The sequence below is a fragment of the Oryx dammah genome, unplaced genomic scaffold (genome assembly GCF_014754425.2).
Source record: "Oryx dammah isolate SB20612 unplaced genomic scaffold, SCBI_Odam_1.1 HiC_scaffold_22, whole genome shotgun sequence".
Taxonomy (NCBI): domain Eukaryota; kingdom Metazoa; phylum Chordata; class Mammalia; order Artiodactyla; family Bovidae; genus Oryx; species Oryx dammah.
In genome coordinates, this window is record NW_024070206.1 from 24,194,373 (window position 1) to 24,220,138 (window position 25,766).

The 25,766-nt window shown below is 45.4% G+C and overlaps 1 protein-coding gene across 1 annotated transcript; it reads right to left on the reverse strand.

Moving 5' to 3' along the window:
• Positions 1–9,536: 9,536 nt before the first annotated feature.
• On the reverse strand, positions 9,537–19,308 carry TGIF1 (TGFB induced factor homeobox 1). The gene is made up of 3 exons (XM_040264670.1): positions 17,136–19,308; positions 11,596–11,822; positions 9,537–10,626 (listed from the first exon to the last, which is right to left on the reverse strand). The coding sequence occupies exons 1-3, from the start codon at positions 17,149–17,151 to the stop codon at positions 10,051–10,053; spliced, it is 819 nt and encodes a 272-aa protein (XP_040120604.1). The 5' UTR covers positions 17,152–19,308; the 3' UTR covers positions 9,537–10,050.
• Between the last annotated feature and the right edge of the window lie 6,458 nt (positions 19,309–25,766).

The following is a 25,766-nucleotide window of genomic DNA, read 5'->3' on the forward strand; positions in this document are numbered from 1 at the left end:
CCTGCCTTCGAACAGCAACACATCCCACCGAGGAGAGTTCATCATTTAGTCAAACTTGGAGGTGGCGATCCTTTTAGAAAATGTACACGGGCTAAATTTATTCTTGCTGCGTCTTAGGCCTCTGAAGGGAAAATACTGCTCTGCTTTCTATTCTTCCCGTAGAAGTATTTATTTTAAAGCTGATCTTTGCCACATGGCGTATACCGCTTAAGCCCTCTGGCTCTAACAACTACACAGCTTGGTTTCACAAAGGTGGATGTTTGGGGATTTAGAAGAGAGGAGTGGAGAGGCACTGTCATAAATCTCTACCTGCCTTTTAAAACTTCAAGTTTTAGGAATTCCCTGGAGGTCCAGAGGTTAAGACTCAGCTTTCACTCCTGAGGACCTGGGTTCAATCCCTGGTGTAGGAACTAAGATGCCACAAGCTGTGCAGTGTGGCCAAAAAGGAAAAAAAAAGAAAAAACGGTGTTATTTGATGAAGGTGTAGCTTTGTCCCAGAGCAATTACTTCATCTTTACTTGGGGAAATATAGCTTAAAAGATGCATTTTTTTTTAACAGAGGAAATTGAAAATAGGGCAGAGTAACTGAAGCCACTAGAATAAGTCTAAAGATTCTCACAGTCAAAATAAAAAGCAGAAACGTACTAAACAAGGTAGTAGGCCAAGGTCACAGGCTCAGAGAGTCGATACTTAGAAAGGGAAACAAAACACATTGGATAGAAGATTAAGTGTTAAGACTCACACAGAGAAACTACAAAACAGATTTCTTGGCCTTGGAGAGTTCATTATTTCAGGCCCTGGCTCGTCAAACAGTTTAGGAAATCAAGAGGATATGTCAAATCCTGCAAGTCTCCCAGAGAAGCAGACGCAGCCAAGAGGAAATGGAGCGGGGAGGGGAGGAGGTGTTGGAGAGCAGAAACATAAGTGCAGGTACTTGAAAGAGAAAACTTGCATGTGATTGTCTGCCAAAGCCATCCTCAAATCTTTACTGAACAGCCTGATAAAAGCAGGACGGTTCCCAGTTGTTTCATTTTAGGCATATTGTGTGGAAAGTGTGAACTTGGGACTTCCCTGGTGGTCCAGTGGCTTAGAATCTAAGCTCCCAATGCAGCGGGCCTGAGTTCGATCCCTGGTCAGGGAACTAGATCCCACATGCCACAGGGAAGACTGAAGGTCCTGCGTGCCACAGGTAAGACCCAGTGCAGCCAAATAAGTAAATACATATATTTTTTTAAGTGTGAACTTGCAGAATCTCCTAGGGAACACGGCTTTATTATGGCTGGTATCCACACACAAACTGAACTCAGATGGGGCTAGTTCCTCACCTACATAGTGGGAATAATATCTCTCATCCGGGCTGTGAAGACTAAATGAGATATACACCCAAAGTGTTCAAGAACTATTTGATAATAATATAACAAAATGTTCAATAAATATCTTTTCTTTTTCAAATCAGTCTAACAGTTTTCATTTCAATACTAGATTTACAGATGCTACCAAGAAAACCATATTACAGTTGAAAGGACTTTTGATTCAAGAATATAAAATATGTGATGGTCCAGGTTGAGGAGACTGACTGTACAAATAAGCTAGGGGAAAAGAAAAGTTAACTAACAACAACAACAAACAAACAAACAAACAAAAAAAATATATATATACACTGGCTTTTCACAATCTCATATGAATAAATCAAACTTCAAAACAAAAATCAGGTACTTCCCTGGTAATCCAGTGGTGAGGACTCCACACTCTCAATGAAGAGAACCTGGATGGTTCGATCTCTGGTCTGGGAACTAGATCCCACATGCCACAACTAAGATCCAGTGTAGCCAAATAAGTTTAAAAGAAAAAAAAAATCACTAAAGCAACAAAACATTAGTGATCAGATTAGATAATGAGACAAAAGTTGACACAAACTTATTTAAAGTTTACATTGAAAGTTAAAAGACTATCTTTTACTGTATTTCAATCTACTTATAGTCTCTAAAAGCCCTATCCTATTAAAATGTATAAGAATACATGCCTTTAGAGTATTAAATATATATTAGCAATAATTGCCAATAATTTGAGACAAGATAGAAAAGCTGAATTTGGCCTAAGATCATAAATTTGAGGGGCTTCTCCCATAACTCAGTCGGTAAAGAATCTGCCTACAATGCAAGAGACCCAGGTTTGATTCCTAGGTCAGGAAGATCCCCTGGGGAAGGAAACAGCAACCACTCCAGTATTCTTGCCTGGAGATTCCCATGAACAGAGGAACCTGGCAGGCAACAGTCCATGGGCTCGCAAGTGTTGGACATGACTTAGCAACCAAACCACCATAAATTCGAGTGATCCAATCAAATGTGACCATGTTCAAGTTTCAGTCATTTTAATTATAAAGACAAGTTTGGAATATTAACCAAAAAAACCCAAACGGGCAAGGCTTCCTAGGATAACAATTTACCTTCTAGAAAAACAATTTACCTTCTAGTTTCCTCTATAGCTTCATTTGCCTTGTCTGTATGGGAATGTTAAAGGCATATTCTCTTCAAGTCTGAGTAAATTCTTATCATGGGCTTTTATTCCATTTGTAAGTTATTGACCCGGTGCTTCAAAGGTTGTATATTCTTCAGTGTCTATGAAACATTTCATTCAAAAACTTTCTTTGACATTTGGTGAAATCCTCATAGTACTTACTGTGGGCTCCATCTCTTGATCATGCTGTCCGTGTTTGTCATCTGTTCAGTTGTGACCATCAACTTTAAGTTACTTCTTTTCATTGGCCACAAGCATCCACTGAATATTTTGTTTTCAATCTCAGAATCAAACTCATCTCAGATGACAGTCTGTTTTTTCTCAGCAAGACCGTTTAAAACTTGATCTCTGAACATTGCTTTTTACTCTCTGGCTGGGTTCCAGATCTAAACTTTATTTTTTGGTTTGATCCAAATGCATGTTTCCCTTCCTGCAGTGTTAGGTCTATCTGTTAGTGTCTTGGTTTTATGTATTTTATAGGCTAGACAATATGTATACCATAATGTACACAATATGTACAATATAGTATACAAAATGTGTATACCATAGTATTAGCCCAAATGGAACTCTCATTGACTAAGTTGACTGGGTGATAATTTTACAGTAAATTGTTTTTTGTTTTAACAACAACAAAAGGACACATAAATTTTTCTAGGTCTGGAAAAAGAATAAACTGTCAGTTTCCAATGTTCTACTTACGAAGAGAAATAATGGCTAAAGAATAGGACAATGGTGCCCAAATTTGTCTATGCATTAGAATCACCAAGGGATCTTTTAAAAATTCCCAAACCCAAATCACAGTTGTTTTTAAACCTTTCTAGGTGTTTCCAATGTGCAGATAAATTTGAGAACTCTTAATTTAGAGTTTAAAAGTAACTAAAGAATCAGTTACTTTCAAAAGAAAGGAACTTCAGGGGGGTAAGATGTGCAAGTGTATACCCGGTTGCCTTAGAGCATACCTCACTCTTCAGAAGACTAAGGGTGGCAGAGAGCTGCAGCCTTATTGACCTGAGATGTCAAGGACAGAATTGGGGTTGGTGGAGAAGATGGAAATTTAGGAGAGGAATCCTGGAAAGGAAGGAGCTGCAGAAGGAGCAAACCTCAAACTCTGAACCTAAACTCTGTCCAAATCCTCGGTCAGCTTGTGCAGGGAGATCCCAGTGAGTCCACTGAACGGCAGCAGCTGGAAGCTGAAAGAACTGATCAGAGATCTGAGCTACTATCTACTACAGGGGAGAAAGGAGGCTGAGGCTTCAGTCCAGCCAAATGAACTGGCTGCCAGAACAAAAATTAACACTCTTCATAGGAATGTAGCAGAGTCCTTATTAAGTAGTATTAATCCTTAATAAGTAGTCCTTATTAATATGTCATCCATAATGTCTACTGTATAATAAAATGTCATCAGACAAGCAAAACAGCATCAACATATGACTCGTACTGAGGCAAAATGACATCAAATACTTTAACAAAGCTATCGTAAATAACTTATAAGGAAACATATTCATAATTAATAAACTGATGGGGAATCTAGGCAGAGAAATAGCAATGATAAAAAAAGGACTAACTGGGAATTCTGTATGTGAAAAATAGAATAACTAATACTAAAATTCACTGGATGGCCTTAACAGTACTTTAGAGACAGTAGAAGAGTTAGTGAATTAAAAATTAATACAAACTATCTAATCTGAAGAATAAAGAGAAACAAGATTAAAGCAAAACAGAACCTAAGACAATAATGTAATATAAATCTACTGGAGTTCTAGGAGAGAAGAGAAAAGGATTTTTGAAGAAATAATGGCCAGTATTTCCTAAATTTGGTAAAAACAAGATAAACTTACAGATTCAAGCTCAACAATACCAAGCAGGATAATTACAATTATACCTTTTGTTGTTCAGTCATTTCCAACTCTTTGCAACTCCATGGACTGCAGCACGCCAAGCTTCCCTGTCCTTCACTATCTCCCAGAGTTTGCTCAAACTCATGTCCATCAAGTTGGTGATGCTATCCAACCACCTCATTCTCTTTCGCCCCCTTCTCGTCCTGCCCTCAATCTTTCCCAGCAGCAGGGTCTTTTCCAATTATACCTAGGCCCATCATCAGCTCAGTTCAGTCGCTCAGTTCAGTCGTGTCCAGCTCATTGTGACTCCATGAACCGCAGCACACCAGGCCTCCCTGTCCATCACCAACTCCTGGAGTTTACCCAAACTCATGTCCATTGAGTCGGTGATGCCATCCAACCATCTCACCCTCTGTCGTCCCCTTCTCCTCCTGCCCTCAATCCTTCCCAGCATCAGGGTCTTTTCCAATGAGTCAGCTCTTTGCATCAGGTGGCCAAAGTGTTGGAGTTTCAGCTTCAACATCAGTCCTTCCAATGAACACTCAGGACTGATGATCTCCTTTAGGATGGACTGGTTGGATCTCCTTGCAGTCCAAGGGACTTTCAAGAGTCCTCCAACACCACAGTTCAAAAGCATCAATTCTTCGGTGCTCAGCTTTCTTTATAATCTAACTCTCACATCCGTACATGACTACTGGAAAAACCATAGCTTTGACTAGACAGACGTTTATTGACAAAGAAATGTCTCTGCTTTTTAATATGCTGTCTAGGTTGGTCATAACTTTTCTTCCAAGGAGTAAGCGTCTTTTAATTTCATGGCTGCAATCACCATCTGCAGTGATTTTGGAGCCCCAATTCATAAAGTCAGCCACTATTTCCACTGTTTCCCCATCTATTTCCCATGAAGTGATGGGACCAGATGCCATGATCTTCATTTTCTGAATGTTGATCTTTAAGCCAACTTTTTCACTCTCCACTTTCACTTTCATCAAGAGGCTCTTTAGTTCTTCTTCCCTTTCTGCTATAAGGGTGGTGTCATCTGCATATCTGAGGTTATTGATATTTCTCCCAGCAATCTTGATTCCAGCTTGTGCTTCTTCCAGCCCAGCGTTTCTCACGATGTACTCTGCATATAAGTTAAATAAGCAGGGTGACAATATACGGCCTTGACGTACTCCTTTTCCTATTTGGAAACAGTCTGTTGTTTCATGTCCAATTCTAACTGTAGCTTCCTGACCTGCATATAGGTTTCTCAAGAGGCAGGTCAGGTGGTCTGGTATTCCCATCTCTTTCAGAATTTTCCACATCATAGCCAAACTACAGAAATGCAAAGATGAAAGAGCCAGAGAAAAACATTAGATACAAAAGAACAATGAAACAAGTGAAAACTGATGTCTCTTTAGAAACCATGAAAACTAGACAATAAATGCCTTTCAAGTGATGTAAAAAACAACCTAGCATTCTATTTTTAGTGAAACTATCCTTCGAAGATGAAAGTCATTTTCAATGAAAAAAAAAAGACTGATTAGTCACCCAGCAGCCCTGCACAATTCTCCAAAAAATTCAAGCTGAGGAGAAAGGACACAACATTTGGACTCACAAGAAATGAAGAATATCAGAAACTGCTCAGATATTTAGATGACACCACCCTTACGGCAGAAAGTGAAGAGGAACTAAAAAGCCTCTTGATGAAAGTGAAAGAGGAAAGTAAAAAAGTTGGCTTAAAAGTCAACATTCAGAAAACTAAGATCATGGCCTCCGGTCCCAAACTTCATGGCAAATAGATGGGGAAACAGTGGAAACAGTGACAGACTTTATTTTGGGGAGCTCCAAAATCACTGCAGATGGTGACTGCAGCCATGAAATTAAAAGACGTTTGCTCCTTGAAAGGAAAGTTATAACCAACCTAGACAGCATATTAAAAAGCAGAGACATTACATTGTCAATAAAGGTCTGTCTAGTCAAGGCTATGGTTTTTCCAGTAGTCATGTACGGATGTGAGTTAGATTATAAAGAAAGCTGAGCACCGAAGAATTGATGCTTTTGAACTGTGGTGTTGGAGAATCTTGAGAGTCCCTTGAACTGCAAGGAAATCCAACCAGTCCATCCTAAAGGAAATCAGTCCTGAATATTTATTGGAAGGGCTGATGCTGAAGCTGCAACTTCAATACTTTAGCCACCTGATGGGAAGAACAGATTCATTTGAAAAGAACTTGATGCTGGGAAAGATTGAAGGCAGAAGGGGACGACAGAGGATGAGATGGCTGGATGGCACAACCGACTCTATGAATATGAGTCTGAGTGGCTCAGAGGTTAAAGCGTCTGCCTCCAATGCGGGAGACCTGGGTTCGATCCCTGGGTCAGGAAGATCCCCTGGAGAAGGAAATGGCAACCCACTCCAGTATTCTTGCCTGGAGAATCCCATGGATTGAGGAGCCTGGTAGGCTACAGTCCACGGGGTCACAAAGAGTCAGACACGACTGAGTGACTTGACTTTACTAAGCTCCAGGAGCTGGTGATGGACAGGGAGGCCTGGCATGCTGCAGTCCATGGGGTTGCAAAGAGTCGGACACGACTGAGCGACTGAACTGAACTGAAATATTAAAAAAAAATGCTATATACAGGCATAGCTTGTTTTTATTGTACTTTGCTTCACTGTGCTTTGCAGATGTATTTTTTATGTCAAGTCTATCAATGCCACAGCATTTGTTCACTCCATGTCTCTGTGCTACCTTTTGGTAATCCTCACAGTATTTCAAATTATTTCATTTGTATCATATTTGTTATAGTGATCTGTGATCATTCATCTTTTTCACTCCTGCCTTTGGCTGCACCTCTGCAGCTTATGGGACTTTCATTCCCCAACCAGGGATCAAATCCATGCCCTTGGCAGTGTAAACAGAGTCCTAACCACTGGACCACCAGGGAATTTCCTCAGTGATCTTTGATGTTATTGAATGTAAAATGATTATGACTTGCTGAAAGCTGAGATGATGGTTAGTTACTTCTTAGCAAATTAAGTATTTTTAAATGAAGTTATATATTTTTTTATTGGACTAACGATTCTATATACTTAATAGAATACAGTATAACCATAACTTCTATATGGATTGGGAAACCAAAAAATTTGTGTGACTCATTTTGTGCTATTCATGTCATTATGGAGGTCTGGTACCAAACCCACAATATCTCCAAGGTATGCCTGTATACATTCTCTTTTCTCTTATTCTTTGAAAAAAGACATAGTCCTGTTTCAAATAAAAATTATGACATACTGTTGGATTTATCAGTTACTGCTAAAATATATATAAAAATCAACAAAAAGAGAAGATAGTAAATGGAACTATATACTGTTGCAAGTTTCTATATTTTGTATGAGGTTGTATAAATTAATTCCAAGTTGATTGTGATAAATCAAAGATGTATATTGTAATCCTGTAAGAACCATTAAAAACAATATGGTTTGAAAGAGAATAGGAAACTTACTACAAAATATGTAAAATATTCAACTAACCCCAAAAAAGGCAGGAAAAGGGGGAGGGAAAAAAAAATCCAAATGGTAAACTCAACCCAAACATATCAATAGTATATTAAATATAAATCAACCAAACACACAAAGTAAAAGGCAGAGATTTTTAGGAGATGAGCTTTAAACACAAATTAAAAATAAACAAGAAAAGATATACCATTCAGATACTAAGCATAAAAATTATTTTCTATTTGTCTCCAACTTGAATAAATACTTTATTACATGTACTTTTCCAGTTATGTTTATTATATACCAGTTATTTATCCACCCGGATCTATTTGGGATGATTTTTCTTTTTTTAATGTTTGGGTTTCATTTGACCCTTGACATTTATTTTTCTTCTAAATCACTCATATGACTGCTTCCTCCTGCTCCCCCCACTGTATGATTAATGAAATGCTTTATCAAGGGAAGTCTTTCAGGATTTGCTGGCCTCCCTTATCTGCACTCCAGCCTTTGATCTAGCTATTAAAGCCAGTAATGATTCTTAATTGCCTGTGGTTTATTTCATTTTTGTTTACTTTTTTCCTTTTCTATATTTTATTTCATTTTTGGTTTTGTCTATTTCCATGACTCTGAGGTGGGCCTAGGCCACGTCGGACTGACGTGCCCTTCATTATTGCCTCCCTCTCAGACTAGAGCATCTGCCTTCTCCTCCCTTGTTTTTCTTTCAACTCTTAGTGTCCTTATCAGTTTTTTTCTTCCACTTAGAAAAGAGTTTAGCTCTTTTTACTCTAGGGACCTTCTAAACAGAATTTCAAAATTAGACAAACTTGAGTTTGCAAGAATTTTTCTACATTCTTTAAACAATACTGAAGCTCTAATGCTCCCTCAAACTTGGACAATTCATAGCTGGGGCAGGGCTGGAAAGAACATGACTATAATAACAAAGAAACTTCATACTAAGCATGACTATGAAGAATGGTTTTGTGGCATGTGACAAACCCGCTCAAGCATGTAAGTGAAAGGAACACCACCAATCCCCTTCTAGCCATCCTGGCTTCATAAATAATTGCCTATTCCAACGAACTCCACTTGTGTCGGACACCACTTTTCACAAACCATGACCTTAGAAAAGAAACCTAATAAATTAACAATTATTTGGCAACCTAATAAATTAACAGAGTTGTGAGAGACACAACCTTGCTGTTTTAACCATTTTAGACAGTGCTTTGAAAAATTATTTTAAACGTAAAGGCCTTACCTAACTGGACCACTGAACAAAAATTATTTTAGAAGGTTAACATGACAGAGGCAATACTAAGAACTGCTTGGGTTGTTGTTTACTTCTGAAAACTTAGGCCGCAATCTGGTGCTTCGAGACTTTCCTTTTCAACATGGGTCACAGCTTAAAATATGCAGTCTAGACCACCAAGGGATTTTTGGTTAGCTAAACACCGATGGAAATGATTCATTTCAATTTGTCATGCAGTTTTAAGTAAAGATTTAAGGGCCTGCTATGCCTCCTATCAAGAGTAAATATCACACATCCTGTTTATACAGACTGGCTTGTCCACAGTTGTTCAAAGAGTTAGTGACACCCCCCCAACTCACACTCCACCCTACCCCCAACTTCCTGCTCACTGGGGTGCTATATTCCTACTCATTTTTAAGAAGTGCCTCTCTCAACAAAATACTCTGTATTACAGGAATTTTTAAAGAAAATACTTTATTATGTCATGAAAAAAATGCATCAATCAACTAGATTCATACTTGTTTGAAAAAACAATTGAAATTTTATTAATTAGACAGTATGTGGGCATCCTGTTCCACATGGGAATGAGAAGATGCTATAGGTTCTCTAAGTATTGCACAGTCTGAAAAAAACATCAACCAAAAAAAAAAAGGGAAGGGAAGGGGGTAAAAAAAAAAAAAAATCACATGATCTTGGGAACCATCTCACATTATGAATAATCTACCAAGAAACATTAAAAAAAGAAAACCCTTTGTTTCTACAGTAGCTCTGAGTTTATAGTTCTTGGAATGACTGTATTCCATTGACGACATTTCAGTAACAGGAAGCTTCATTTTAGCAATCCCATGTGCAAATATTAATAAAAAAATATATAAAATAATGCAATTCATCTTTTGCTATCATCCCAGCAATCATAACATTTTTTTTTGAGAACTGTTTTGCTTGGGAAAAAAAAAAAGGGGGGGGGGCGGTTAAGCCATAAGTTTTGCCTGAAGCTCCATCTCTGCAGCCTGTTTGAGTGCAACATCTACCAGAAGCTGAATTCCACTGAAATCTTGGTTGAGGTCCGGTGGAGTAGGGGGAGGAGTGTTGAAAAGACCACTCTGTGTGTTTGCACTTGGTCCAGATTTACAGGAGTCCTCTACGTACATGAGGGAGGTGTCTGTAAAGCTGCTGTTGGCCATCTGCTGTATATCTGTGTTTTGTCCCACACCAACTGACTGGCAGAGAGAGAAAGGCACATCTTTTAACGCAGTCACGGTGGTATGACAGATCACTGATGGACGAGCCAAAATGGATCCTGGGGAGGACGGCTTAGGAGACAGTGGCCTCCCCAGGGCTGGGTTGGGCCCAGCTGTACAGGAGTGAAACGGGCTCTCTTCTAGAGTTGGCATGAGGTTCCTAATGCTCACTGCTGACTCCACAGAGCTGGCGTCAGTCATCTTGGCCCCACGGCGGGAAATTGTGAACCGATTTGGATCTTTGCCATCTTTTCTCAGCATGTCGGGGAGGAGCCTGCGCCGGGCGTTGATAAACCAGTTACAGACCTGAAATTGTACGGGGATGTTTTAGACATGTTAACACTCTGCCAGCACGCCTGAGAACCTCCTTCTTGTTGCTGAATCACTCAGTAGTGTCCAACTCTCTGTGACCCCATGGACTGTAGCCCACCAGGCTCATCTGTCCATGGAATTCTTCTGGAGTGGGTTGCCATTTCCTCCTCCAGGGATCAAACCCAAGTCACCTCCATTGGAAGGTGGATTCTTTTACCCAGAACCTTCTTGGGGGATGCCTAACTGGTCTCTCTTTGCATTAAAGAAGGCATGAAAAGGCTTATAGGAACCTACCAATTTATCTCAAGGTATTTTGAGCCCAGCCAAGAAAGGAGAGGTGCTTCCTGTCATAAACCACCTCCTTTTCTAATACAAATTCCCCTTTTGGCTTCCCATCATCCTCAAACCCTTTCAGCACCAAAAAAAAAAGTATACGTTCTCAAATGTCTGAAAATGATTTTAGAGAGGGAAGTTTACCTTTTAACTCTCCCCATATTAACCTATTATCTACTGCCCAGCATTGAAGTTAATCAACTACAGGAAAACCTTCCTCTATGAAAAGAGCCACTCCTCCCAGTTACTGATTTTTTTCCCAGTTCAAATGACTATGTCAACAGACAGGACATGAATTACCTCACTTAAGGCTGTCCTTGTTTAAATATCAAACCAGTTTCCTGGGCAATAGAGTAAGATTTAACCTCCTTTTTATGTTTGGTGCATAAAGGAAGGCTCTTTTAGGCGTTAAAGGAAATGCTGTTTGACAGATGACTGTCAAGTGTTTCTGTTTCTCTAGATAGCTAACAGTTATTAGCTGTTAGCACTATAAACTTTACAAGAAAAAGATATGCCTCCCCCCACTTTGAGTGAGGAGGCAGTTTATGACTTGCTATATAGGAATGCTGTAAAGTGATTCTGGGGCGGGGGGTGGGGGACCCACCACCCCTGGGAATGCCTTCCCCTTACCTGTAGTGTAGATAAGTGTGTTTGCTGGGACAATAACGCTTTTTCTTGCTCTGAGGGGTAGGCATTGTATCGGTGTTCATACAGCCAGTCGCGGAGAATCTGAACGGATTCCTTGGGCAGGTTGCCCCTCCGCCTTCTCTTGCCTGAGCCAGCAGAAGAGGAGAGGTCCAGGGGACTGTCCATGCTGTCATCATCTTCAGTCTCACTGCCAGACGCGGCCACAACACCTAGGACAGGACAGAGGCCAGCTATCAGCTGCTTTTATCAGCAGAGCACCTACTGCAAAGCTCACCTCTTTTAAACACTCAGCACAACCACATTTTCTCAACTGCTGAGAGCCCAGGGAAGTACCGGTGTTTCTTTGTCCCAAAACACCAGAGCTCGTCTGAAATCTGCAGGGTAATTTGACGCGCATATTCCAGATCCCCAGCCCATGGTCAGATTCCCTTTTGTACCCACTTTCCTATAGAACTCAACGACTCACATTCCTTTTGAATGAAGCTCAGAAAAGTCTAATCCAACAAACGAGACAAAGCTGCACCCAAGGCGAATAGCGTGCCACGTGTGAAACAGGAAAGGTGGCACAGCAGACGGGATGTGTCTGACAACCTCCTCGGTGAGGTCATTGCTAACTGGGAAAAACAAGCCAGCCAGTATCTTAATGTATGTTTCAAGCGCTGTTCTTCCTCCCTCTTCCACTGAAGGTTTTGAAATAAAATGGAAGATTTTTTTCCACTGATATAAGGAAGGAAAATTACACTCTTAACTCAAGAGAGTTTCAAAAGATAAAGTGCATGCCAGAATCTTCTGCCAGTTCCTTTTCCTTTTCACTGCTGCTTCCTTTTATTCATAACTAGACACCTACTTTTAATGGACAGCACTAGTCACTTTTTACTAAATACAAACAACCACTGATAAGTTTCATTGCATAAAAAGTTTTTTCTACTTTTAGTACTTATGTAAGACCTCAAAAGATGCCTAATACTGAGTAAATTTTTAAATTTCTATAAATTTCAATTGCCAGCTTAATCTGAACCTAGAATACTACATATCAATAAGTAGGATTCGGCTTTAAATCATTACATGACAAAGAAAACTTGAATATGCAACTACCAAACTCTTGTTTATAAGCACTTTAATCCTACTAGAAATTTTAAAAATTCACATACCATACAGAATATTTAAATCACACATAGACTGGGTTCCACAAAAATTCAAATTTGGCTCTTTTAGACATTTAAAGATAACTTAGCCTTTTTTTTTTCCTGGCCCTGCCTCGAGGCACATGGGATCTTAGTTCCCCGACCAGGGACAGAACCTGAACCCCCTGCATTGGAAGCCTGGAGTCTTAACCAAGACACTGCCCCCAAATTTTGAACTTTAACTTTCCCCCTTTCAAAACTATAAAAGGCTACTCTGATTAAAGAAATGAAACCTTGTTTTTAAAGCATACTACAGTATGCTCTAAAAACCAGTATTTCTATGTAAAAGAAATCAAAGAAGCATGAAATGTAAAAAATTCTCTTTAACGTTGTTGACAGAACCTCAAGTAGTCTACCTTGGTAGGAAATAAAAGCAGAATATTCCTCAGAGTGATAAACCATTCAATGGTTTTTAAAGGAACTTTTCCCAAAACCCTTCCTTTTAAAGCATTTGATGGATGAGAGAGCCCACCAGTTAACTGAATCTAACTCTACTGGCTGACACATTTTCAGTTTTGGACGGCAGGGGGCAGAAGGTGCCGAGGGAATGTCCGCAGAAAACGCAGAAACTTTCAAAGACAAAGTAAAGCAAGTTCTAACAAAAGAGGAGGATGATCTTGCAAATTCACTTCAGCTCAAGGCTTCATGAACAGCCATCAGTAAAAGGCCCCGGAATCCTAAATTTTAACCGCTGCCACGTATCTGATGTCTCTTTCCCCAAAAGATTTCATTAAACTGCTTTTTAAAAAAAGTTTCAAAAAAAGGAGGCACATTTAAAACTGAAAGTGCTTTCACTGTTGAGCAGATGAAAACCTTTTAAAAGCCATGTTAAAATTTGGGTGAATAAGTATTGAGCAAAAAATCCTTAAGAAATTATAAATGTTCCTGTTTTACAACTGCTTTGATAAAAAAAAATCTTAACTTTAAAAAAAAAAAAACGTATCAAATATCTGAATGACTAACTAATTTGAATAAAGCAATTTATTTAAACTCATCAAAAAGTCTGAAAAGCCAGATCTTCTTCCTAAGGCTATTACTACCACCCCAACTCACAGGCCACCCCCCTCAACTTTTTAACTTAAAAACAGTGTGAAAATCTGCACACTGAATAGTGAATTCCCAACTGTAAACTGATAATCACAAGTAGTTTGAAACAAACAAAAAACCCCTAAAGTGTATCCTTTGATCTGCTTACTTAGCTTGACAAGAAGCCGTCACTCTCAAAACAGGCGAGTGACAGAAGGTAGATACCAGTTAAGCAATACCAAACTGCAGTAACTTTACTCTGCTCTCAGTTCACTCGAATCAATGAGTGCCAGGCCTCCGGACGTCTTAACAAAGCTGAAGGAACAGGAAGTTAAGACTTCAGTCCCTCGGCTGCCCCAGCTGGTATTTCACTACAGCAAACCACGTTTGCGGCTGTCAGGGCTGTTTCCATTAAAACTCTCCCTCCGGATTGTGGCTCAACTTGGAAAAACAAAAAGACTTTTCCACGTTACTCACTTCCTATTGTAAAAGAGCTTTTGAACGCTTTCCCGGTTACGACTTGTTTCCAAACGTCTTGCTTTGCTCACGATTTAAAAAATGTGGTGATGGGGGGTGGGGGGAGCTGGGCGGGAAGCGGGGATCACAAGCCTCTTACTCCATCCACATACAAGGAAATGTTTAGAAAGCCACAAGATGGCCTATGGATCCCACAACCCTAAAAAGAACTACCTCCCACCCCAAATAGGAACAGAGGGAGCGGCAGAGCACGGGGAAGGGTCAGAGATAGTGGTTGTGAAGTTGGACTTAAAAAAAAAAAAATCTGGAGCAGGCTAGAAAGGGATCTCAGAATAAGAATAACCCAAGGGAACTTATAAGTGTACTATTAGGAAAAAGCAAACCTAACAAGTTTCCGGATCTTAACATCTCGGGAGAAGCGACAGGAACCCTACTTAACATCCCAGACACTAGATCCAAGGAGCCCATCCCGTCAGGAGCCGGGAGCAAAGACACTTAGGGAGATCTTTTTGGTATCCTCAGTTTTCTAAGGCGGGACACTATTATCACTAACCAGTCTCACCCAACCCCCCGGCTCCACGATTGACTTTTTTTTAAAAGTGCTTTTATTTTCAACAAAACTTGAAGAGAGTTTCACAGACTTTCCTAAGACAGACAGACAATAATAGTCGGTCTCGGCGAACCCGGCGGGGCCAGGTCTCTTCCGGAGCCGCGGCGGAGGCCGCTGGGCGCGGGGGCCCCAGGTGGCCGGAGGCCGGGGCGGGGGCAGGCAGGGCCGGGCGGAACGAGCCGAGGGAGGAGCCTGGCCCCCGCCGGCCCGCAGGCTTTTGTTCCGCCAGGTCTTCGGCCCCCGCCGTAGTAGCCCCTCCGAACTCACGAGCGGGAGAGCTCGCCCAGGCCTAGGAGTTTCAGATTACAAGAAGAAACTAGAAACCGGGCCGTGAATCTCAACGTCCGGAGGGGCCTGCCCACCCGCGGAGGATTTGCCAGAAAAACCTAAAAAGGGAAAGAAAGCCGGGCCACCTCGGCAGCCTCTGCTCCCCAGCACGGGCTCTGAACCAGTCGGCGAAGTTTCCCCTCCAACACGTCACCTTCCATTGTTTCCAAGAGTCGGCGCGCGGCGGCAGGACCGCGCGCCCCGGGGCAGCGCTCCCCGGAGATTCCTCAGGGACCGGCGGGTTCGTGCTGGGCCCCGCCTGGGGGAGGGGGGCTTCGAGGGAAGCGGGAGGCACGGTGGGGAGGGGATGCCCCAGAGCCCGGGGGTAGCCGGGGAGGACCATCACTGCCGCCCCCGCCAGAACCCGAACAATGGGGCAAGCCAGCCCCTGCTCTCGCACCCCTAGGGGGACCCATCAGATACACCCTTTCCCCAACTTATCCCCGGCAGTTCTCCACGAGGGAGGGAACGCCTCCCTCCCGGGGACGGTCTGAACCTGTCAGCCCTCTCCGAACTGACACGATACCTCCGCCCCCGACGCCCCCTGTGTGCTCCCCGCGCGTGTTTTCTCGCCCAATCCAGTTAAACATCCAAATTTCTGAGCCCCCCCAGGTCCTTGGCGAGGGGACGCGGGGAGTTGGTCCAACCTCAACTACCAACGCCCCCCACCCACCCCGGGAACGTTGTTTGACTCCCGCCCGCAAAGCGGGACGTGCGGGGCTCCGCGTGTTTGAGTGACCGGCCAGGGGTGAATCGAACCTAAGTCCAAAATGAAAACGTGGCCGAGGACACACGGTTTCGGTCCCGGGCTGCCCCGCTCTAACTTGAGTCTGAACTGTATTCGCCGGACGAGTCTGGAAGAACGTGGAGAAGGAGCCACTCTGGGCATGCGCAGTACAACCCCCGCCACCCCCACCCCCCACCCCACCCCCGCGCTGGCTTCCCCCAGCGATTAACTTCTGTTTTGAACCTCTCGACATAAATCACAACAGAAAAGCCAGCTCCGGCCCACGACGGAACGTTCGGGGTGCCTCCCTGCCCGGGACTCAAAAGTTAACTTCAAAAGGGAGTTAACATTCTTTGACCTTTCGTGGTGGTGGTTTTTTTTTTTTTCTCTCTCTCTTTCTTTCTGTGTATTTTGTTTTTAAAACCAGACTGACGGCAAGTTTCAGTTGTAAAGCTTCCAGAAGGCCTGGTGGAAACAATGACAGGCTCGCTCTTTGCATGTCACACTTGGACTCGTTCTCACTGCACGCCTTCAGTCCTAACTCTTCCTCTTGCCCCAGATTCATCGTGGGAAAACTTTTGTGAGGCTAGGAATTCTGGAAAATATAACTTTCCAAAGGGACCGACCCCCGGGGGCGATCTGGGATCCAGAGTCGCGTTCCTCCGAAGGTGAAAACGCCCCATCCCGGGAGAAGTCGTGCCCGGACTCTGCCCGGAGCGAGTGGGGAGCCCCGGAGCCCAACTTTCAGACAAAGCGCCGCGACTCCGCGGGCCGGGCCACCCCAGATCCCGACGGAGAAAAGCGGGACGGGGGTAACCCCCGACTCGGGACCCCACTCCCCCGCCCGCGAGAAGCCACGCGGCGGCTCGGCGGAGCGTGGGGTGTCGGTTTGGAGACAATGAAACTTGGAGGCGCACAAACAAGGCGCGGAGCGTGCTTCTTGACAACGTGCCAGCAGCGTGGAGAGGCCCGTCTCCCCACAACAGCCCCTCGTGTTGTGTCTGGAAGGAAAACAGCAACGGCCGTTCCAGACGCAGCTTCCACAAAGAGGACGGCCGCGGCTCAGGCCTCCGAGCCCCCCGGGGCGGAAAAGTCCGAGTCACCCGCGCCGCCCGGCGAGCACGTTGCCCCGGGACCCGCGCCCAAGGCGCGCGCCGCCCGCGAGCCTTACCTTTCTTGCTTTTCATTCTGGAGTTCCCCGGCCAGTGCCAGGCGACAGCGGGGGTCTCGAGGGGCCAGGAGCGGGGACGGAGGGGCCGAGCGGTCGTCCTCCTTCCCGGCCGACTCTCCCGTAACTTGGAGGACGCGCTCCAGCCGTTATTGCTAAACACGGCGGCACTCGAATCCCAGGCGCCCGCTCCTCGGGCGGAATTCAAGTGACACTCGGGCTTCCTCCCGCCGGGATCTTCTGGCAGCGGGCCGGGGACGCTCCCTCGCCTAACTCGCTCCCCTCCCCACTCCGCTCCTTTGTTCGCGGCTCCTGCTCGGCGCACCTCGGCGCTGTCAGAGTGAGCGAGGCAAGGAGGGAAGGTACCGGAGGTCCTGCCTCCGCCCCCAGCCGCCCGCCCCGTCCCCCGCCCGCCCCGCCGCTCCTCCGCCCCTCCCCCGCACCTTCCAGCAGCCTAGGACCGCTCTGAGCGCCCGGGCCGCGCCGCCTCACCCCGCGCCCCCGGGGCGGCTGTCACCGGTCCCTCGTGGGGACGGCCGAGCTCAGGAACGCGATCCCTTATCCCCGCCGCGCGCCCGCCGCCCGCATCCCCGGCTTGGCGGCGGCGACACCAGCCAAGCGCCCTGGGTTGCTCCCTTGGGCCTTTCTTCCAAGGTTTGGCGAGGTTGCGTTTGGTTAGGAAATTGCAACAGATTGGGGGGGGGGGGAGGAATGCCGTTCCCTCCTCCACCCCAGGGAAGAAAAAGCCTCCCCTTTCGATTTTGACAGCTGCCCCAACTCCACCGGCCCGACTCGGGCCGCGGGATTAGACAGCCGCTGCTGATTCAAGGGGCGGGGCTGCGCAAGAAAAGTATTCGGGAAAAGAACCAACTTCTTCCAGGACGCGCTGCTGCCATTGACAAGCGCGGGCGCGAAGCGACGCACCCTTCTCCTCCCGGGGCTCTTCCTCCCAAAGCAACAGTCGGGGGCGGGCGGGGGAATGGGGGGGAGGATGAGACCCAGACACCCTAGGCGAAAGTCTGTTGCCCATGGCTAAAGCTGCGAGTTCCGGACTGGATTGCAAGGCAGTTTCGAAATCTGACATGTTGCGGACAGACACTTGTCATGCTCACATGCTCTTTAAAAGTCGGTGCCTGGGGATGGCCCGGACGCGCGCCCGCCCCGCCTGAGACTCGGCCTAACACCCCATCCCCGGACCCCCTTGTCTGTTTCGGTAAACAGTCTACTCAGGACTTATCCTGCTAGGGGACCTCTTTTCCCCCACCATCCCCACGCCTCGGTATTTCAAACAGAAACTATTAGGTAAACACATGTTCCTGTTAGTTTATTTTGGTTGAGAGTTAGGCGGGCTCCAGCGGGAGTTCCTGGGTGAAATTATCCATTTTAAAAGTCCAGATGCTTTAGGCTGATTTCAAGAAATGCAGCCCCCTCTCCGCCCTCTCCTCTGGGTGTAGTTTTTGCGTGTCTGTCCCGTTGTTTTGAAGTCAACGAACTGTCACATGCCACACTAAGACTTTCCCCATCATTAAAAAAAAAAAAAACGTAAATAAGCCCGGTAGAGACGTCAGCGCCCGAGTCTGCCCAGCTTGTGCTCTGCACTCTTTGTTTTGTAACCTCGATGAAGAACCGGCAGAAGTTCTGTGGAAATAAGGTTCAACCCAAGAAGAAATAAGGCGGCCAAACCATGACTGACTAGACCTTTGGAGCCTCTGTTGTCGGATTACACTGAAAATTAAAGCCAGCCTCCCACCCACTCACCCTCCCAAAACAAGGCACCCACCCACTCCACCCCACCCCCAGAGTGACTTAAGGCCAGAGTTTACAAAGCTTGCGTGGTTTTTTTTTTTTTTTTTCCAATTACAGGATTTAAGATGAATAAACAAGGAAAATAGCGTCACTCTAAAAAGGCGGCAACCTTTCGATTCCCCTCCCTCCCCGTGCGGTGTGCCGACGGCTCGGCACCAAGAGAACACGCGTCTGCAACCGCCGAGAGGGGAACCGAGGCCTGGAGGGAAACCAACCCGGAGGCTCCCCTGCCCCTTGCGGGTTCTTCCCTGGCCGCCTGGAGACGAATCAGCGGCTGCGCCCGCGCGCAGCACCGATGCGGGGCCGGTAGGGGGCCGCCGGTTCCGGGGCCGCGGCGCTCTAGGCGTTTGAAGGGCGGCCGGTCGCCGGGATTGGCGGCTCGCGGCCGTTGGGGACCGGGAGCTGGGCGGCGGGGGGAGGGGCGCGGGAGGAGGAGCCGGGCGCCTGCGCTGCGCCTCCGCCGCCTGAGTGGCAGGAGCCTCCCCCGGAGCCGGGCGGTTACTGCGGAGACGCTTTGTTTGCTGACTTCGAAAGCCGTTCCGACTGCCTCGGCCGCTTTCGAAGCGGCTCCACGAAACACGCTGCCTCCGGGTAGGCCTCCGGGTGGGCCTCGCCCTCCCCCGGCCTCCGGCCCCGGCGCGCGCCCGAAACGTCTCCTCCTTCCGCGTGGCTCCGCTCGGCCACGCGGGGGCTCTCCTTCTGTGCACGAGGTGTCCTTTTCTCCGGCCAAGTCAGCTTAGCTCCTGACGGCGATTCTCGGGCAACCGAGATGGGAACGGAGTTTACAGCTAGAAAACCAACTTTGCAGGGGAAGAGGGGAGCGGCGCAGAGGATTAACAGTCTCTTTGAAACTGCGAGGAGGAGGAAAAAGTCAAATTTTCCTCTCTCGCTGGAAGTCCGGCTTGATCCGGGCAATGCTCACCTTTTTGCTCGAGCGAATCACATAGAAGCAGTCACTAAAGCTGGCAAGACGCCCCTGGGAGGAACCCGGGAACCCTTCTGGGTGATACACGGCACACACACCCCCGCCCGCCCCCGCCCGCCCCCGCCCCCCCACAACCGCACCAGAGCCTGTCCCAAACTTGTCTTTAGATTTGAAATTTTGGTGCACTCTGGAAGAAAGTGCCTGGAGTCTGCGTGACACAGGCCAAGAAGACGGCCTCACAGAGTGGGCTTGAGGAACCAGCAATTGCTTAGGATATTTTTGTTTATTTGCTTTTCTCAAGGTGGAAAAACAAGTTTCAGTTCTGGCTCTGTGAGTCCCTTCGTGTACCAGCCAGGGCCTCTTTTAAAACTGATCCAGTGACTTTTAAAGATTCTTTCCCGTGTTTTGGGGGGAAAATGTGGATTCACATTGACTACATATTATTTGCTAACTTCATATGAATATTAATATATGTTGGAATGCTCCCTGAGTGAGAAGGAAGAGGAGATACTTGTTCACGTTTTACACCATTACTTTTTCCCTCCTCCAAGCACACATAGTTCCATGTGGTGTCTCATCTTCCCAGGCTGCCTCAAGGCCAAGAAAAGACGTAGACTTAAGTTACTTTTCACAGCTGCAAACTCTTCAAAGGCAAAAACTCAAAAATTAAACTTGGAAAGGCAAATAAGCCAGGGAAGTGTATCAATACATTCTGTGTTATTTTGATACTTGGTCCATCAAGTGATTGGATAATAAAGCCTGATTCCACCCAGCACTGTCTTAGGTGGAGGAAGGATGACTCACAGTCACTGGATCCCTTTTGTGTCTCCTCACTAGAGGACAGATTTTTTTTTTGAATAAAATACGCAGACTGCTGGGCTCCACATAAGGGTTCTATAATCATCTCTTCACATCTCAGGTCAGAGAGTCTTGGGCTGCTCAAGGAGAAGCCACCCACTGTCTTTTCAAGGACCCACAACCCATCAGTGTGGTGATTTTATCAGCCTTACCAGGACAATTCTCCTCCTGTCAGTTAGCTGAATAGTTAACTTGTGCTACTACCTCTGTTAGTAATCACTTTTCTCCAAGCCTGCATTCCCTTTCCCAGCCCCTCTTTTTACCTCTGCAGCCACGGGCCTCTTTTTTTTTTTTTTTACCTAGAGGGGATCTGAACTCATCAGGACAAAGAAAAAAAGATCATTGTTGAGCACAGCCTTTAACCTCTCTACTCTTTTTTTTTCTTTTACTTTTTTCTTTTCTCTTTTTTTCTTTTTAACCTCTCTATTCTCAACATCGTGTTTCTATATTGTGCCTTCAGTTCAGTTCAGCCGCTCAGTCCCGTCCAACTCTGTGACCCCATCGCTTCTCTGCTCTTTTGGCTAAGACCAAGAGTAGTATTGTGCTTTACAGTTTGCTGCTACTGCTAAGTCGCTTCAGTCGTGTCCGACTCTGTGAGACCCCATAGACGGCAGCCCATCAGGCTCCACCGTCCCTGGGATTCTCCAGGCAAGAACACTGGAGTGGGTTGCCATTTCCTTCTCCAATGCATGAAAGTGAAAAGTGAAAGTGAAGTCTCTCAGTCGTGCCCGACTCTTAGAGACCCCATGGACTGCAGCCTACCAGGCTCCTTCATCCATGGGATTTTCCAGGCAAGAGTACTGGAGTGGGTTGCCATTGCCTTCTCCGGCTTTACAGTTTAAGAAACACTTAATTTAAATGACCTCATTTAATACTCATTTAATAAGGTAGATAATTATGATTTTTTCCCTAACGTCAAGATAGCACATCCAAATATAACAAAGCTAAAAGGTATAAAACCAAGTACTGGACATAAATTGTTGTTTAATTGCTAAGTGGTGTCCAACCCCACAGACTGTGGCCCGCCTGGCTCCTCTGACCATGGGATTTTCCAGGCAAGAATACTGGAGTGGGTTGCCATTTCCTTCTCTCCAGGGGATCTTCCCGACCCAGGGATCGAACCAGTGTCTCCTGCATTACAGGTAGATACTTTATCACTCAGTCACCAGGAAAGCCCGGAGTTTAAACCAAGTGTTCTCAGGCATGTCTGTTGGAAGGTCTGGTGGATAAAGAAGGCAGTATAGGGCAGAAACTAACCACAGATTATGACACAAGGGCCATCTGAACACGTGGAGGCTACTCTAAAACCTGCCTCTTCTCTGAAATCTATGTGGAGTTTTACCAGAAGCTCCCTTCCAATCTACTTGCATTTTGTCCTTTTTTTAAACCGCTCGTTTTTTCTTTACAGAAACAAAAACAGGAGGAAGCTTGTTTTCAAAACTACAAGCAGGAAAAGTATACAAAGTGAAATAGGAAAGACCTCTTAACTGACTATTTCACTCTCCATATGCGCATATGTATACTACATACAAATGTAAGGGGTTTTTCATTTCAAGTCCACTCTGCCTGGGATGGCCGCACAGGACTGGCTGCATATCTGACATTTCTCACCGAAGGGTGGCCTGCGTGCACGGGAAGTCGCTTCAGTCCTGTCCATCTCTTTGCGACTTTATGGACTCCTCTGTCCCGCCAGTCTCCTCTGTCCATGAGGATTTTCCAAGTGGGTTGCCATGCCCAGGGGATCTTCCCCACTCATCTCTAGGTCTGCTGCATTGACAGGCAGATTCTTTACCACTAATGCCACCTGGGAAGCCCAAAGTTTGGCCTAAATATTATCTTAGAGGAGCCTTCTGTAACCACTTCACCTAAATTTAGTTACCCTTACTGCCACCATCTAGCTCAGGAGTTCTCAACTGCTGTTTAGGGCTGGATAACTCTTGGTTGTAGGGGGCTTCCCTGGCAGTTAAGGTCCATAGAGGCAAAACTGTGATTTTGCCAGTAGTCATGTGTAGATATGAGAGTTAAAGAAGGCTGAGTACCAAAGAATTGATGCTTTTGAACTGTGGTGCTGGAGAAGACTTTTAAGAGTCTCCTGGACTGTGAGGAGATCGAACCAGTCAATCCTAAAGAAAATCAATCCTGAATATTCATTGGAAGGACTGATGCTGAAGCTGAAGCTCCAATATTTTGCCACCTGATGCGAAGAGCCAACTCATTGGAAAAGACCCTGATGGTGTGAAAGGTTGAAGGCAGGAGACGGGAGTGAAAGGATGAGGTGGTTGGATGGCATCAATGGACATGAGTCTGAGCAAACTCCTCGAGATGGTGAAAGACAGGAAAGCTTGGTGTGCTGCAGTCCACGGGGTTGCAAAGAGGCGGACACAACTTAGCAACTGAACAACAACAAAAACTCTTGGTTGTAAGGGGCTTCCCTGGTGGCTAACCAATCTGGCTGATAACACCTTCCCCCTAGCTTGTGAAAAAAAAAACAAAAAAACAAAAAACAAAACTCCAGACATTCCCAATGTTCTCCAGAGGGGACAGAAATTGGGGTGGGCAGGAAGACCCCTGGTTGAGAACCACAGCTCTAACTCAACCCTTTCTTTTTTCCACGACACCACAATTTTAATTATTTTGCTTATTTGACTGTTAATGTGCTTGTCCTTTGATACCCCACCCCCACCCTCAGACCCTCCCTGGTAGCTCAGATGGTAAAGCAGCTGCCTGCAATGCAGGACACCCAGGTTCAATCCCTGGGTCAGGAAGATCCCTGGAAAAGAGAATGGCAATCCACTCCAGTGGATTCTCTGTCCTGGAGAATCCCATGGACAGACCATGGGGTCGCAAAGAGTCGGACATGACTGAGTGACTAGCACTTTCTTCTTTCACTTTTCCCCTACTAAAATGTGTCAGTTCAGTTCAGTTCAGTTCAGTTGTTCAGTTGTGTTAGACTCTTTGCGACCCCATGAATAGCAGCATGCCAGGCCTCCCTGTCCATCACCAACTCCCGGAGTTCACTCAGACTCACGTCCATCGAGTTGGTGATGCCATCCAGCCATCCGTCCTCTGTCGTCCCCTTCTCCTCCTGCCCCCAATCCCTCCCAGCATCACAGTCTTTTCCAATGAGTCAACTCTTCGCATGAGGTGGCCAAAGTACTGGAGTTTCAGCTTTAGCATCATTCCTTCCAAAGAAATCCCAGGGCTGATCTCCTTCAGAGTGGACTGGTTGGATCTCCTTGCAGTCCAAGGGACTCTCAAGAGTCTTCTCCAACACTATAGTTCAAAAGCATCAATTCTTCGGTGCTCACCCTTTTTCACAGTCCAACTCTCACATCCATACATGACCACAGGAAAAACCATAGCCTTGACTAGATGGACCTTAGTCAAATAGCATGCCAGGCAGTGTTAAATATTTCACATATTTTATCTTTACTCTTGACATCCTAAGAAGCATGCCTTATTATCATCCCTAGCTGCCAGGTGAAGAAGGGCAGGTCAGTCATTCATCCCCTCCATCCCCACCCTGTTCTGACCCCTCGTCCCTGATCCAAACAATAATGATATTCTGCAATTTGCTTTTTTCACTTATGTAACAGTTTCTTTAGTGTTAAGCATTAAAAGGGTCTAGTGTCTAGTTTGTACCTAAGCACTAAGAGATAGTCCAATTATGTTTAAAATATTTAACAACTGATAGAGCATAGACACCAACCAATCCCAAGAGCTCCTTCAGACTGTAAACTGAACCAGAATGCGTAAGCAGGATGTCAGCTTATATGCAGATTTTCAGAGGCTTGCGGGAGTATATTTGTAGGTGTCCCTAGCTGAGTCAAGGGTCTGTGCATTCAGAATTTTCACAGATGTTGCCAAATTGCCCACCGAATCTTCTTAGGTATTTGAAAACCTCTTTCTCTACACCCTAACTAACACTGCATATTACCAATCAATTTCCCTGGCAGCCCAGTGGTTGAGGCTCTACCCTGCCAACCCAGGGAACTAAGATCCCCCCACATGCAGTGCCGCAGTCGAAACATAAATAAATGAGTTTCATATTTGCCAATCTCTTAGGCAAATAAATGACAGCTTTTTTTTTAAGGTTCACATGTCTTGGTTTGAGAGGGTAAGCGCGTTTTTGTGTATTTATTCTATTCACTTATTTGTAACTTTTGTCAAGTTTTCTATTCTGTTGGCTTTTCTCCTTCTCTCTCTTTTCTTTTTTGCCAGTACTGCCGGTGGAGATCTTAGCTCTCTGACCAGGGATTGAAGTGGGACCCTCATCAGTGAAAGTGTGAAGTCCTGACCACTGGACCACCAGGGAATTCCCTTTCTTCTCTTTTTAAAATTGTAAGAACCAACCTGTTTTTGTATAAGCCTAAAAGCTTACTCCTTGGAAGAAAAGTTATGACCAACCTAGATAGCATATTCAAAAGCAGAGACATTACTTTGCCAACTAAGGTCCGTCTAGTCAAGGCTATGGTTTTTCCAGTGGTCATGTATGGATGTGAGAGTTGGACTGTGAAGAAGGCTGAGCGCCGAAGAATTGATGCTTTTGAACTGTGGTGTTGGAGAAGACTCTTGAGAGTCCCTTGGACTACAAGGAGATCCAACCAGTCCATTCTGAAGGAGATCAGCCCTGGGATTTCTTTGGAAGGAATGATGCTAAAGCTGAAACTCCAGTACTTTGGCCACCTCATGCGAAGAGTTGACTCATTGGAAAAGACTGTGATGCTGGGAGGGATTGGGGGCAGGAGGAGAAGGGGACGACAGAGGACGAGATGGCTGGATGGCATCAGTGACTCGATGGACGTGAGTCTGAGTGAACTTCAGGAGTTGGTGATGGACAGGGAGGCCTGGCATGCTGTGATTCATGGGGTCGCAAAGAGTCGGACACGACTGAGCGACTGAACTGAACTGAAAAGCATTTGACAGAGAACTAAAGAAACAGGGTTAGAAGGACCAATAGTGAGTACAGGGGGGAAATGTGTCCTGATTAAAAAAAGAAAAAAATACATACATATTGTTTGGAATAAGTACCAAATTTATGAGGT

What these genes read in the sequence shown, in the direction of transcription:
- TGIF1 (XM_040264670.1), bottom strand. An exon ending in CACACTTATCTACACTACAG is followed by an intron (nt 10,627 to 11,595) that starts GTAAGGGGAAGG and finishes GTACAATTTCAG; the next exon opens with GTCTGTAACTGGTTTATCAA.